Source organism: Rhinichthys klamathensis, unplaced genomic scaffold, assembly GCF_029890125.1.
Source record: "Rhinichthys klamathensis goyatoka isolate OS25496 unplaced genomic scaffold, OSU_Roscu_1.1 h1tg000051l_1, whole genome shotgun sequence".
NCBI lineage: Eukaryota > Metazoa > Chordata > Actinopteri > Cypriniformes > Leuciscidae > Rhinichthys > Rhinichthys klamathensis.
Window position 1 is genome coordinate 1,860,723 of NW_026606597.1, and position 15,526 is coordinate 1,876,248.

Here is a 15,526-nt window from a genome sequence, read left to right on the forward strand (position 1 = left end):
GGGCCGGGTATGTTGTGTGCTTGAAACATGCTCTTTATGTGTTTTTTTGGGGTCGCTGTGAAAACAGCATTTGTGTTTAGGGGCGTACGCAGTGCAGTGGGCCCGTTTGCTACAGTATAAAATTCTACGCAATATGAAGTGACCTTTCTCGAAAGGGAACCCCCATTTACATGACATCTGTCATTCATTTTAATAAGCACTTTTCAAATGTGTACCATCCTCAGTGATGACATCTCTGTTATCATACTTTTAAAGCACAGATACCAGTTTTCATATCTTCTCCAGGACAAAAGGCCAGCTTGACTCCCTAAGACAGGCTAAAGTGCTTATCCTAAAGAGAAGAAGGAGTGACATGGCAATCGGTTCCCAATGTCTAGTTACCGGGGAGTCTGTAAAAATTTGATGTGCTGATTGTCAAGCACTTACACACACTCACACAGTCTTCACTCCTTAATATACTGTCACTGTGATGTCAGTGGACTCTCTTATTCTCTCTCATCCAGTGGGACTGGAATCTTAAAAGGCCTTATCGCCATGACACTTGTCTTTTATGCTCACCATGGCTACATTTAATTTGATTAAAAATACAGTAATATTGTGTAATATTATTCCAATTCAAATAACTCTTTTCTATTTGATTATATTTTAAAATGTAATTTATTCCTGTGATGGCAAAGCTGAATTTTCAGCATCATTACTCAGTCTTCAGTGTCACATGATTCCCTTCAGAAATCATTCTAATATCCTTCCATTCTCCCATTCTGTCGTCTTTCTCTTCCCTTTAGCCCTTAAAGCTCCTGTAGGTAACTTTTGAAAACATGTATTTGCTAAAACTGTCATTATGTCCTGACAGTAGAATATGAGACAGATAATCTGTGTAAAAATCAAGCTCCTCTGGGTCCTCCTAGTGGTCCTATTGCCATTTGCAAGAAATACACGCTCCCGGTCAGAAACAACCAATCAGAGCCAGGAGGAGTGTCTTAGCACTGTCAATCACGCTCGTGTACGCGCTGATCACACCCCTCTCTTGCACAGCGCGAGCGCCGGAGCGCGAGCCGTCGTTCAAACTCAAGATTGCCGGCGAGCTGCAGCTGTGCTTATGACGGAGAAACAACCTAAACTGCCAATTCTCGAGTGACACCTGCTCATAAAACAAAGAGGTAAAAGGAAAAAGACTGATGACGATAAACAAGCGAAAAAGAAAGAATTACACAGAGCCCATTGACTCTGTGTCAAAACTCTAGCCGCATAACATGTAGATAAAATGTCACGCACTCTGCTAAGCAACAATTGAAACCTGCTAATTCACTGGCTTGTCATGTTGCTGAAATAATGTACTAGCACACCTTATCTAGCATTATATATCGCTAGAATAATTACTTACATGCTGTAACGTTAGTTACCGTTATATTAACGTTATCTTACTAGCTATTTATAACTTATAGAAAGAGTGCAACGTTAGGCTATTGGAAAATACATGATTTGAGGACCAAGTTTGTAGTCAAAGTATGGGCAGGCCATAGTCAATGTAAAGCATATTATTGACGTTTAGTCCCTATTAGTGAATGTGCCATATAACTTTTTATCCGCCGTCATCGGTGGCCCTGTTTACTAGCCTGCGCGTTCACGACAAGCTCCGCTGTGGAGGACGAGCTGTGGAGGGAGGGCTGTAGCGCAGCAGAGAGCAAGGGGGTGGGACCTGTAAGTTGTGCTTGTTCAAATTTTCAGGCTAAGTCAACGTTTTCTCAAAACTCCCTACTGCAGCTTTAATCATTCTAATAGATTTGGTGCTCTAGAAACATTTATTATTATTATTATTACCATTGTTGAAAACAGTTGCGCTGATTAATATTTTAATGACAAACCTTTCAACAGTAGTCTACTTGTGCTCACATGCTTCTATGTATATTAAATGGAAGATGAAAAGTGAAAACATATCACACACACACAAACCCAGTCAAATATTATAATTTTTCCAGCAAATCCAGCAAAAATCATTATTAGTTGCTTTCTTACTGAATATGTTTCTTCTACAATATATTTATATTTCTTTCTCTTATACATTCTCTTATGATTCTATCGATTAGACCTTTAGAGTTTTTAAAGCTCTGTGTGTCTCATTTTCATCTTTTGTGATTCGTCTTTGGCTCTATTTTGCGTCCAGATCCTTTTTTTTCTTTCTTTTTTTTCTCTATAGAACAACCTTTCTTTACCTCCATCTCATCCATTCCCTCTTCGCCATTTTTCTCCCTGCCTCTGTCTATCCACCACCCCCCCCCCCCCCTCATATCCTCCTGAGACCCAGAAAAAAAAAGTTTTTTGAATTTAGTTTTTTTCCATGTCATCACACTGTTTAGAGCACAATAAACAAATGGTAAAAAAAAACATATATATAAAATAATATTTTATTCATACGTTATGCTATGTCCTCTGTAGTGGACGCCAGGACTAAGTTGTTTTAAAAATAAAATGCCATGAAATTATATGTATAGGCAAAAACAATGGGATTTTTTTTCAATCACCAATACATTTTGGGGTTTCAGGATTTTTTCAACCAAAATTTGTATAAAGATTATTCTCAACTATGTTATGAAAGAAATAATGGAATGAATTGATACACATTTTTGCAATATGTGGGTAAAATGGCCATAAATTAATATTCCCATTCAATGCAATGTATCTATCTAATTTGCACATTAATGTGTTCTTGGAGCAACATTTAATGAAAAATATGTGCAATAATTCGAGTAATAATTGGCAACATTTTAATAATAATATCTAATATTTCATAGGAATATTGATGTATAATTTATTTCCATATTCACTTGTTGTGTCTCCCAGAATGCCTGATAAACTTGATTTTGGTCCTGATGTCCTCTACAGTGGACACGTTTGAAATCAATGCCCTGTTCTGTAACAGAAAGTATTTTTTTTATTTGAAACCCCTTAACATTTTCCTGAGATGTTGTTTTATGAAATACAATTTGAAAAAGTAGTCCAGTTTAAATTATAATTACAATATATTATCATATTTCCATAAGAATGCTACATTTGATCACTAAATTCATGTCAGACATTTTTAAAGACCAAGGAGAAGTTGTTTTCATGGTGAAACCTCCAAACATTTGGTATCTCTGAAAAGTCCTGAATGTGCTCTTTACAGGACACCCAGGTTGTGTCATGTGACATGTATGATGTCAGAGAAATTCACTAAAATATAATGTCCACTACATTGGACAAAAGTCTATTCTTGGGTTCCAGGAGGATATACCAGTTTATGAATATTCATCAGGTTCAGTCGGACTATTCACTTCACAATTCTTGTTTGGAGCAGTGTGTTAATGACATTCAGCAGAGAGTCCAAAGTAGATAAGTGTACTCTGGGAAAGGGTTTCCCTCCCGCTGGCTAACAACACTCCCATTTATGGGATGTTCATGATGGCACGGTGGTCAGCCCCACTGAACGGATTCCTCCTGTCTCTAGCATGCACTGCTTTACGAGCATTTAAAATCCACTTTTATGGTCATTATGATGAGAGCTCCCTCTCTTTTTGACCACTGTCCTCCTCTTCTTCACTACACAGGAAAATAGGGTTATGTTCATGGCTCCATCAATGGAACCTTTGTGGTGCACTTTTATGCAAACCTATTTTAGAACGGATCGGATTTAAGTCTATGTAGATTTATGCGACTATAGTGGGTCTAGTATTGATGGACAGGCCATCGAGGAGGTAGAATCCCTTTGAGGGTGGATCTCCACTGAGCTGTGCACATTGTTAATGGGAAGGGCTGGACACAGCCGGGTTTTGTCTAATGAGTGGTTTGCCTGAGGAGGAGACCAAACTGCCGCTGTCACACTGCTGTCAGCCACTCCCACTCTGCTTTTGTCCAAATATATCTCCACCCTCTCTTATTCTCACATTTCCTCTTATTTGTGTATTTATGCCAATGTGATCAGAGTGACCAGAGTTCTGTTGTTTCAAATACAGACCTCTTTCCTTAGGTGATTTTCAGACCTGGCACGACTGAGCAAGTGTTATTGCTTTTATACAATAACGCAATAAACAAGGAGTTAATATATGAAGATTTAGGGTGTGGACACATTAGTCAAATTTAGGCAAAGATTCTTGGACAAAAAGGTTTATTGTCTATTGCCAATAGTATAGCTATGTATAAAACACAACTTTCACTTTCAAAACAAGCTGTCACGGTTGGTTGTAGTGAAGCGTATGACGAAAGGAGTAGGGAACAAAAACAGTCTTTAATAAATCCATAACAGACCACTTTGCAGGAGATAACACAAACACAACCACGTTAACATTGACGAGTTGACAATACTGGACCAAGGAACTAAGGAAACACAGGGCTTACATACATGAGGAGCGTAATCAATGTCAAACAGAACAGGGGCGGGAACTAATTAACAACCAGGGAAACTAACTAGGGAACAGAAAGGCAAACAGGGAAACCAAAACAGCATGATAATAAAACAGAACAAAACAGACTGTTACACAAGCATCTTTCTGTAGTCCTGTTGTGAAATCTGCATATGGAAATCTTTCGCTGAAAGAGAAGAGACTGCATGTCGATGCTCACGTTAAATGTGACAGCATCCTTTACATTTAGACACAATAATGTCAGTTACTTTGTCTATTTTTGCTCAGATTATAGTTCCAAAACGTAGCCACAGCCGAATTAACCATTGTGTTTTCAGGGCAACACGCAGTAGTGTTTAGTTCCTGATTCAGGAGTCTTAGGTCATGGTTCTCAACCTTTTTGACTCGAAAAGCCCTCTTATAGGATATAGGCCTATTTTTCCGATATTTCTACTGGAATTATGAAAATCCTGCTTGTTTTCAAACTTTGTATTAACAGAAACTAGGAAGTTCCATACATTAAATTACTTGACCACAATCCATTAAAACATCATGATTCCAGAAGAAAAATGGGGCAGAAATATGATTTCAGTTTATATTATGGTTTTATGTGTTTGTAGCATTTTAATTTAGATTAGAGTTAGATTTGTTTAAGATAATATTAAAAAATAATGTAAATTTACTTTTTTAATTAATTACATTCAAAGTCATCCTGAGGCCCCCTTGAAAGTGTGCTGAGGTCCCACTGGGTTAGGTGGACATGTCACTACCTTCTAGTGTAATGAGAAACCCCACCACTAAAACACACACTGACAATACAAACACTAGACGAGCGGAGTGCTACAAAAGTCCAATTGCTTTCGGACTAAATACCAGCAGTCTTGGAAGACTGCTCAGCCAATCAGATTTAAGAACTGACACTAACTGTTGCATAAAATGCAATATTCATTGTTTCTTGCAGTGTTTCCCACCAGCTTAAAATATGCCACAACTTCTGAATGAGGAAATGTTAGTATAAATAATAATAAGCAATTGCTTGTTCACAGGGAAAAAAGGAAAGAGAGAGAGCTATATATCATATCAAGCCAACAGGAATCATATTTTTAGCCACCACAACAATAGTTCATACTTTGTTTAGAGTCCAGGAAAATAAGCCAAGCAAAAACAGACCTTCAATGTATTGTGGTGATATTTCAGGCTACTTCTTGGGTGCCACCCCATTCGTACAGTAGTAGCCTACATACCTTTCTACTCCCTCTCTGGGCCGCATGCCAGCGTATCAAAGTGGCACTGGACCACCAATTGTACCACTGAGCTTTTTGTCCTATGCCTATGTGCCACTCCTGAGTCTCAGTAACCATGGTGACATGCCGACTGTGCCAAGCATACATTTGGTGCCCTTTCAATGACAGAAGAGTGGGGTAGTAACTGGGCAGGGCAGTTATTTACAACACTATCATATTTGGGTATTGGCTCTGCTGGTTCACTCTAAATAGATGATGGGTCATTTTGTCCAGACGAGAAAACTGTAAGTGAGGCATTCATTTCCATACTTTGAATAATATTAAAATCTTAAAAATTGAAAAAGCGCAATTCATGTCCTCATTTTGTGAGGACACCTAGAACCCGTCATGGCTACATTGAATGTCCCAGAGCTGAAAAGTCTTTCCCAGTACATTTTGTATAAAACTTGAGTGCTATATGCACTGCAAAAAGGGTCATAATTTTTTTTAATGACTTTAAAACACCTTTTTACAGCTTCTACATTTCATGTGTCCCTTATTTAGAGTCTTTCAGTCTGAAAAAAAAACAAACTGTATTGATTTTCTCATTCAGTTGTGTAACAGTTCAATAACGAATACACACTGGAATAGAACACTTCTAAAATACCTTGGCTTTAAATTCACTGACATGTATATTTTCAAGGATGTAAAGTTCATCTCATTCATTCACTGAATCGTGCAATGAACAGCATGACTCAGATTCAGATCAAGCTCAGGGTAATAAGGTTGCCTCTGACTTCTTCAAAGGCATCTGATTGCTTGCTTTCTTTTGCATCTTTTATAGTGAGACAAGACCTAAAATGTACTATAATTCTATATTGGTTTGACAAAACATACTTTTATGCGATCAGCACAACTGATAAACTGCATGTCTTCAGGACTCTGAAGGAGCTCTCATTCATGCAAGCAGTTTATAACCCTAAACTTTGTTCGAGATGTGTAAACAGCATATTTGTGTTTTGGGGTGTTTCTTTGTGTCTGTAACAAGTGCATATAATCGTTCTTTTTATTTGTTTTTGTTTTGAAGCAAAAGCAGCCCACCCTAAAAACAACAAGCACACAATCACTCCATTATGCCACGACAAAAGTGCCTTTGATTTGGTGGAAGCGGAGCAATCTAGAGTCACAACAGCACAGAGAGACAGGAGGTATTTACTGAGTGAACACATTCTGCTTACAGGAGCAGTGCTGTTTGGAGAGACAGCAGCTGCAGGAGGGACATCCCCGTTGTTTGATCTGTTTCAGTCCCTCTGCGGTTTGGATACAGTTACCCCCAGGAAGCCCATCGGTTTGCAGTTGGGACTTGAGAGAGATAAAATATCTTAGCCCATTCTGAACATGATTGGCCCAAGGCAGAATCCACATACACTATAAAATATTAAAGTATGTACCATAAAACATACTTCCATGGGTAATGAATAAATGCTTACATAATAATCTCCCATGCTTTTCTCTAATCTGTTCTGTAAATACTCAAGGCTGGACCCTCCTCAAAACGTTGCCATGTGGTGTATGTGATAACATAATTTATACCTGGTATCTTTTAGTTGTGATGTATAAAGAGTATAAACCTTTTCTTCTTTCAGTTAGATAGACAGATAGATGATAGATAGATTTGTGTTCAGAGACAGTAGTAGACTATAGGGTCCCGTGCACATGGCTGGATCCTCAGCCTGTAGGAGCACATGACATGGATGCACATGTGATCTCTCGCCCCGTCAGACACCAGGAAAGAAGAATTCTCTCAGCCCATTTGAAGGTCATGGCAGAAGGTCCTGCAAGGTCCTGCAACCCCAACTGTGTGTGTGTGTGTGTGTGTGTGTGTGTGTGTGTGTGTGTGTGTGTGTTGCAGACTATAGTGAATCTATGACTTGCATATCAATAAACAAGTGAATGTTATTGACATATAATTATGTTGTGGATTATAGTGGCACATTGAATGAATTTACAATGAATGATATTGTCAATATAGAACACATCTGAGGTTATAATACATTAGGGAGAGCTAGCAACATATCAGCGCACATCATATAAGATATAATGGTGTATTTTCTCATTGCTACTAGCGAAATACGAAGCTTTAAATAAATCAATGTATGTTCATTTTACATTGTTGTGTCGTGTGTTTGGCGCAGCGCGTTTGGTGAAACTAGCGTGCAGCCGTGTACACGGAAAGGGGGTGTGTGAGGATACTGGCAGCGTTTCATGCAGCTCCAGTGGACACCTAAAGCGGGACTCACTGGTGTGTGTGTGTGTGTGTGTGTGTGTGTGTGTGTGTGTGTGTGTAAAGAGAGCTAACACACTCTCACACACACACTTAACATTTGGACACAACATGGCGATGAGGCGCCGAGAGACACGACGACTCTTCCCCGACTAACACGACCACGTTATGTTTTAGGTTAGGGGGAGCGCGCGACAGGGAAATACGTGAAATTACGCGAAACGAATTAAACCTGAAGAGATTATTTCCCGAATTCCATTATATGCCTGTAGCTTGTAGCGGTCATATAAAGCACACTGCTTTACCCCGCTGCTGGAAATCAAACGCTGTACATGGCGGTGGAGAATATCTGGTTCTTCTGTCTACTTTCTCTGGGTTACTGTGGATTATCCGTGCAAGGTAATAAAAGCTAAATCTAATCCCCGGTGTTTTCCCATGCTATGTCTTTTAAGTTGTGTGTGTCTGGTAGCCTATATTTAAATGTAATTCTTTGTATCTGTCAGAGTGTGTGAGTATAGATGGGCTGAAGAGAGAAATTGTGCACCTTGCTTGTTGCAGCGTTGTGGAGCTTTTACTTTTTCACGTTTTCCTTTTTTTATGTCCTCTACGCAAACAGGCAGCCTATTTACACTTAAGGCTACAATATTTATTTGTGGATTCAACTTTTTGTCACATCCAAACTTCAATTTTATAAACACACTCAATATAAAGTAGCCTAACTGTTGGTTAATTTAACGCAACAGTAAAGCATATTGAAACATTAACAATTAAACATGCAAACATGATTTGCAAATCCTTGATGAAGAGACAAAAGCAAGGCAATGTAGCTCAGACGGGCGGTAGTTGGGGGCTCTAGTTTTGGAATAGGTTCATAGTCACATCACTCATCATTATAGCAAAGTCTAGTAAAAGAAAAGTTGGACTTTAAAGGGGGTTTAATTGAGTGCCTTATTTGGAGTTATTTAGAAGCCCCCCCCCCCCCCCCCCACCCACCCCCCACTAATTTAGCCTACTAAATTATATTACTTAGCCTAATATTTAGATATTATTGTCCTTGAGTTGAATATATGAAACTATTTTGTTAAAATGGCCATTTGTTGAAGCAGCATATTGTCTTGACACTGAAAAGAAAAAACTTAGAAACTGCAGAAGTTAAATTGTCATATTTCCTCAAATTGTTTGAATAAATTGTGATATAGCCTAGACTAATTTATTGTAGCCTAATCTTGCGTAAATAAATGTAGCCTACGTGTAAAAGTTCAAACGACTACAGCTTTAACAAAAGAAAACGAGTAAGTTGTTCTGTTTGTTATTTTTAAACGACCAAAGTGCCTTTCACACAGAACAAGATGACATGAGTTGGACCGGTTAGGTAGAAGAGCCCCCCCCAATTGCAATTTTATGACATAGGCCTATATTTATCTAACTGTGAAATGAAATTAGAGAGATCAAAGACGGTGTTGTTATGGCTTGAGAGGGGTGAGCGCTGGCGCTGTTCAGTGCAGGAGCTTCGGGCAGGATTCAGCGACTTGAATTCACAGTCACAGGCGCTGGAAGAAAAAGGGGTGGGGAGTGGTCAGGGCGACTTATCCAAAGACTATACACCTTATTTACATAACAAAGAAGAGCACTGAAACACATGGGCACCTCTCGGCATCCAGCGATGCCCTTGTCTCACCGATGTCCATTGGGAAGTATAAACGGCAACCACAGCGGTCAAAACACTGTGTCATCTTTAAGCTCTGTTAACGATTTTAGTGCCTATATTATTTACAGCGGGGCAGGACCTACTAGTGATCAATTGCATTAACAAAATTTGCGCTAGACCGCTGTGCAGACCTGCTGTGCTGCAGGGTGGCTCTGTTTTCGTTAGCCTACTTATTTTATTTATTTATTTAGTTTTTTTTTTTAAACTTATATTTATTTATTTGTTATTGTAAAATTCTAAATACAACTTGTGATTTTCTTCCAGAATTGTTTTGACAGATTTTTTAAAACATCTTAAAGGTAGGATAGGCAATTTCGGAGAGGCTAGCAATAGTTTTTAAGTCCCGAATAAGTCCTGCCTTCTTTTATTTAGAAGGTAGGGTTCTGCCATATTGCAGTTTCTCCCATTCATAATGGGACCATCTTTGTAGTCTTTGGCAAAAACTCATTTCCAAGAGGTAACTTGTATAAAAAGATAATATTATAGTATATTATATTAATTCGCATAAGCCATGTAACACGGGTTCGTTCATTCAGTAGTATGTAGTGTGCTGCACAAGTCCTTTAAAGTGAAGCCAAAGCATTTCGATCGCCCCCTGGTGGCTGGTTGCAGTAGGCATATAGGTCTTAATCCCCTCCCTTGACAAGAGCTAAACTAAAAAAAATCCTATTACACTTTGAATATTTTTTATTCTGAAGATAGTTTCTATCATCTTTGGTAGTTCTTATCACGTAGACGTAAGTTCAAGTGTTTGTTTTTCCAATGAGTTTGGTTTTAGTTAGTTATTTGATGCTATAAAAACGGGGTGTAACATCATGATTGACAGCTGTGCTTGCGATTGAGTACTGGCGGGACCTTGATACCGTGGCTCCACCTCCACTGCGCAAACTCAGGCAATATTATGCGTTACTGGGATGTTTTTGCTTAATTTTTGCTTAATATTAATGCGTGTTAGTACCACGTGTAAGACCACTAACACCATCAATGCGTGTTAGTAGTACCACATTACAACGGTAATGTGTCCTGGCTAACCACTAGTGACTGGATCACCGAAAACGTATCTTAATACCAGGTGAAAACAGGGCTTCTCTCTCTCTCTCTCTCTCTCTCTCTCTCTCTCTCTCTCTCTCTCTCTCTCTCTCTCTCTCTCTCTCTCTCTCTCTCTCTCTCTCAGGGAGTCAGGGAGTAGTAGTAGTACTTTATTGTTCAGCCTTGGCTGAAAATTGGTCTTTGGTCTCGCCATACAATCACAAAACAATTAACAATACACAATACACATAAGAATTAAAATATTTTTAATTCTTATAATATTTTTTAAAAAGTACCACTCAGGGAGTCGCTATCAATATGCGGAAGACTCCCAGAACTTCCGGGAGAGGTGGGATGTCTGTAGCCGTGTCCCAATTCAGAGGCTGCATCCTTTGCAGGATGCGGACTTTGAAGGCAGTAAAGATCAGACAGAGCGTTGTTAAGTGGGACGGTCTAGCCTGGGGGATTGTTCTTGTTGCCTAGCAACCATGACAGCTGCAGTCTACGAGCGGGAGTAGCATTTGTACTAGACTTTTATGAAAAATATTCAACTGTCTGAAAAAAAAAAACAGGGTTCTCAACCTGTCTAAATATGTTCACCGTGGTCCATTTCTGTACATAAAAGTATGAACTGTATAAAATCGCATCTTAGTAAGATGTCAACGTTTGAACCACTTTAAAGTTTTTTACTTTTTTATTTTTACATTTGTATCATTAGATATTCGAGTAAGTTGAAACCCAATACTTACATTTAAAAGTGTAAAAAACAATCCTGTTGTCACCTGCGCAATGAACTCTGGGCAAGGCTAGGGAACTCCTTTAAAGGAGCCTTTAAAGGATCCATCGGTTGTATCCTCCATTGCCTTGGAAACGAAGGACGCATTTCGAGGCTACATTTGAAGGAGCCTTTAAATTGGGACAGACTTCGTGGTGGCACTGTGACACAGTCGGCCTTTGAATGTGGCATTGAATGTGGATGCAGTCTCTGAATTGGCAAGCAGCTTGTGACTGCTGCAGATTTATTTAGTTGTTGGATAGTATTGCCATAGAAATGCACCATTCCGAGTCCGAGGACGTGAACAGCTCCGAGTAGAACGTCATGGGTTGCCATCTCTTAATTACTGTGAACACAGCATAAGCTTGTTGTTTTGGTTCAGGAGGAACTGTAAAAGGTGGCTGCTGTTTGTTTGTGGTGCTTGGTGACTGACTATCTGTCTACTCTGCAGCATAGCATCATGAAACATGCTGATGACGTGTGATGTCTGCGTGAGCAGGTTTGGAAATACATATGTTGACAGGCAGGTAGAACATCATATCATTGCATTCGGACCGAATGCAATGATTGGACAAACATTTTTTGACATTTTGACAAACATTCTATAATCCTTTAAGATGAGGTAAAATTCATTGAGAATTTCAGAAAAGTGTAAAACCAGTTCATGAAATCCAACTACTGATCTCTAGCTAAGTTTTTTGAGGAAAATTGAGTGAAGACATTTCTAAAAGACCTAAATTTAATCCTATAGTCGTAACTATTACTAAACACACCTGAGTTATGGTTCTTTGGAGTTCATTTGAAAGTTACAGGTTTGTTATTGTGTTGTTGGAATGAAAATCGGCTGAAATGCTGACTTGAGCACCTGTGGTTTATCATAACAATAGAAATCAGAGATGTTTTGAGACTTTTATTATGGACAGGCTGTGCAGAGGAGCACAGTATTTTGACAGGTGTCACCACAAGAGATGTTCAGGTTGGGTTCAGATGTCCTGAGGGTTCAGGTTGATCTTCGAAAGTCATGAACATAACACCCTATTTCTTCACTGCAACTTATCCCTCCTGTCCACTAAGATTTGTGCCCACAATTTCAGGCTGGGTCTCCCTGAGGCTGTGTGCCGGGTCTACAAAGAGGAAGAGGAATGTTGTTATATGTATGCGTGTTGTTGTGTTAAGTGATGCTGGAGAATCTTGAAGGTAATTTGAGGTGATCTATTCCTCTGTTTTTTCCCCTTCTTTCTCTTTAGATGAGACTAGATGAGGAGTAGTGCACTGATGCACTTAGGAGGCTGTACCTCCCCACTTTAAAAATCCAGCTTATGTTTTGCTTTCTCATATTGTGTTGTCTAACATTCCAGTATTCTCCTAGAAATCCATGTACAGCCCCCCCCCCCCCGTTTGTTTTACAGGGTCTGTCACATGGTCTCACAGGCATGCTGCTCCAAAACCCGTGACTCAGAGCTGCAGTGTGTGCTCTGTCCTGGGGGGCTCACCATGTTTTGATCACAACATCAGTGCAAGCTTGTCCTTCAGAAAGGAAAGAGTTATCGCATTATTTTCAGCTTCATCACTTGATCTGCTGTGTAATCTTTCTCTAGTACTGCTGCAGCACTTCTGCCATTACTACCATTAAAGCATCCCTTCATGACCTCATTTTCCCTCTTCTTTATCAAGCCTTAATATTGTTTAATGCCCCTGAGAGGGATGAAGGGATTTTCAATAATTTTCAATAATTGCACAAACTGTAGACTGAAGCAGATGCTTCTGAAGTCAGGGTAGTTATAGTAGCGAACAGTATATAGATGCATTTATACTGACTTGTTTCTTTTTTTAATGAAACTTACCCACACTCAAGTATTGATAAAAAAGAAAGCATTAAGCTAGAATAAAAACAGCCTTTTTAGTGTTTAAAAGCAGAGGCTGTTTCTTTTGATATATTGCATGTTCATATATTCGTACAACAAAATATTCTGGAGGCCATGAACATTTTGTGAAAATTGTCAAAAATGCCGTCTGTGGCTGGCAACTTTTTTTTAAATGCTGGCAGGGAAAGAGTTAATTAAAGATTATGAGGGCACATTGTTTTAAAAAACTAATGTGCACATATAAATCGTTTATAATAAATTCTGCAACATTCCATGAACAACTTTGATTAATGGTGACTTGAGGTCATGAAACCCTCTTTTCAGTTAAGATGTTTCTGCTTTGCTTCTGTTTGTTTTCTAGATTTACTGTGTATGTCTTTGTTCTTTTATAACTTAACTTTGACGGTAAGATTTAGGTTGATTGATATTATTTAGTCTTTTTTTTTTTTTTTTGGGTGTATGTGGTTGGTACAAGCCTCCTTGTGTTTTGCATTTGCCGGGTTTGCTGCTCATGTTGAGGTAAATCATTTTTAGGAGAATGAAATGTGGGTCGTACAAGGAAGTTATTCATTATCCTACTTCCTGTCAGTCTTTACAAAGCTCTGCCACAGGTTGTTACCCTAGGAAAGGTTGACAAATCTCTTCAATGATCTCTGTAATGTACTTAATGTTTTAAGTAGTGAGACCTGAAAGTGATTCAGTTGTTGTTGGAGAAAAAAATTAACATCAATGTATTATATATTTGACCACCTGCATTAAAGGATTAGTTCACCTCAAAATGAAAATTTCCTGATAATTTACTCACCCCAATGCCACCCAAGATGTTCATGTCTTTCTTTCTTCAGTGGAAAAGAAATTAAGTTTTTGGGGAAAACATTTTAGGATTTTTCTCCACACAATGGACTTCAACGGTAACCAAATTGTTGAAGTCCAAATCAATGCAGTTTCAAAGGTCTTTGAAATGCTTCAAAGGGCTCTGCACGATCCCAGCTGAGGAATAGGGTCTTATCTAGCGAAACCATCGGTCATTTAAAAAAAAAAAAAAAAAACTATGTTGAATGACATATTTATGTCTTTGTGTCAGTTTATAAATGGTCCTTTCGTGTGTGTATCCTGGATGTTTAAAGCAATGGGGCGGTACTTCCGCCTACGTCCAGCGTGACCTTTCCAACGTGATTACGTAATGCCTGGCGCGTCGCAGACCAGCACAAGACGAACAATTGTGGTTAAAAAGTATATACATTTTTATTTTTTTTAGAAAATGACCGATCGTTTCGCTAGATAAGACCCTTTTCCTCAGCTGGGATCGTGCAGAGCCCTTTGAAGCACTTTAAATCCCTTTGAAACTGCAGTGATTTGGAATTCAACAATTTGGTTACCGTTGAAGTCCATTGTGTGGAGAAAAAATCCTGAAATGTTTTCCTTAAAAAACTTAATTTCTTTTCCACTGAAGAAAGAAAGACATGAACATCTTGGATGGCATTGGGGTGAGTAAATTATCAGGAAATTTTCATTTTGAGGTGAACTAATCCTTTAAGTCCAATAAGAATCCCCAAACTGATCTATGGGTTATATATATATGAAGCTGATAGTGCTTAGTTCTCTGTGTTCTGTGTTGCAATGGCTATTTGAGTTCAGCATTTGTACACATGGACTCCAGGGATACTGTGACCTGGATAACAGCTGTCAAAATCTATCAGCATGTGGCTTGACCAGGGATAGAACCTCAGATGGGTCAAAGGGAGATGAAAAGAAGGACAAAGGGAGGTACTGGATGGGTCGATGGGAGAATTGACATGTTTAATGAGTAACTGGAATAATTAGTATTGCCCATTTAAATGATCATTGTGATGCTTGTTTAAATGAGACAAGTGATGCTTGTCTGTCTTAAAGATAAATTAAATTCTGTCAGCAATTACTTACCCTCATGTTTTTCAAAACCGATGACTTTTTTTCTGCTGAACACAAAAGAAAATATTCTTATTTTCTTTTGTCCATAAAATGGAAATTAATGGTCACCGAAACTGTTCAGTTACCAACATTCTTCAAGACTTTTTTTTTTTTGCACAGAAGAAAGCATTTTACTGATTTGAGACGAGATGAGGGTAAGTATATGATGACTATCTCTTTAAAGTTCTCTCATACTAGCAAGTGACAGAGCCAGTATAGTGATTTTTTTATTTTATATATTTTTTTCAAGTCCACACTATAACTTAAACTTCAATGCATCACTGCATTCACTCCACTATAAGTTGATAATTGACTT

General features: G+C 38.6%; 1 protein-coding gene across 1 annotated transcript in view; it reads left to right on the forward strand.

Moving 5' to 3' along the window:
- The first annotated feature begins 7,866 nt into the window (after positions 1 to 7,866).
- igdcc4 (immunoglobulin superfamily, DCC subclass, member 4) overlaps positions 7,867 to 15,526 on the forward strand; it is a 101,513-nt gene continuing 93,853 nt past the window's right edge. The window contains 1 exon segment of the mRNA XM_056247985.1: positions 7,867 to 8,282. Within this exon segment, the coding sequence (XP_056103960.1) occupies positions 8,216 to 8,282 (67 nt within the window). The 5' untranslated portion in view covers positions 7,867 to 8,215.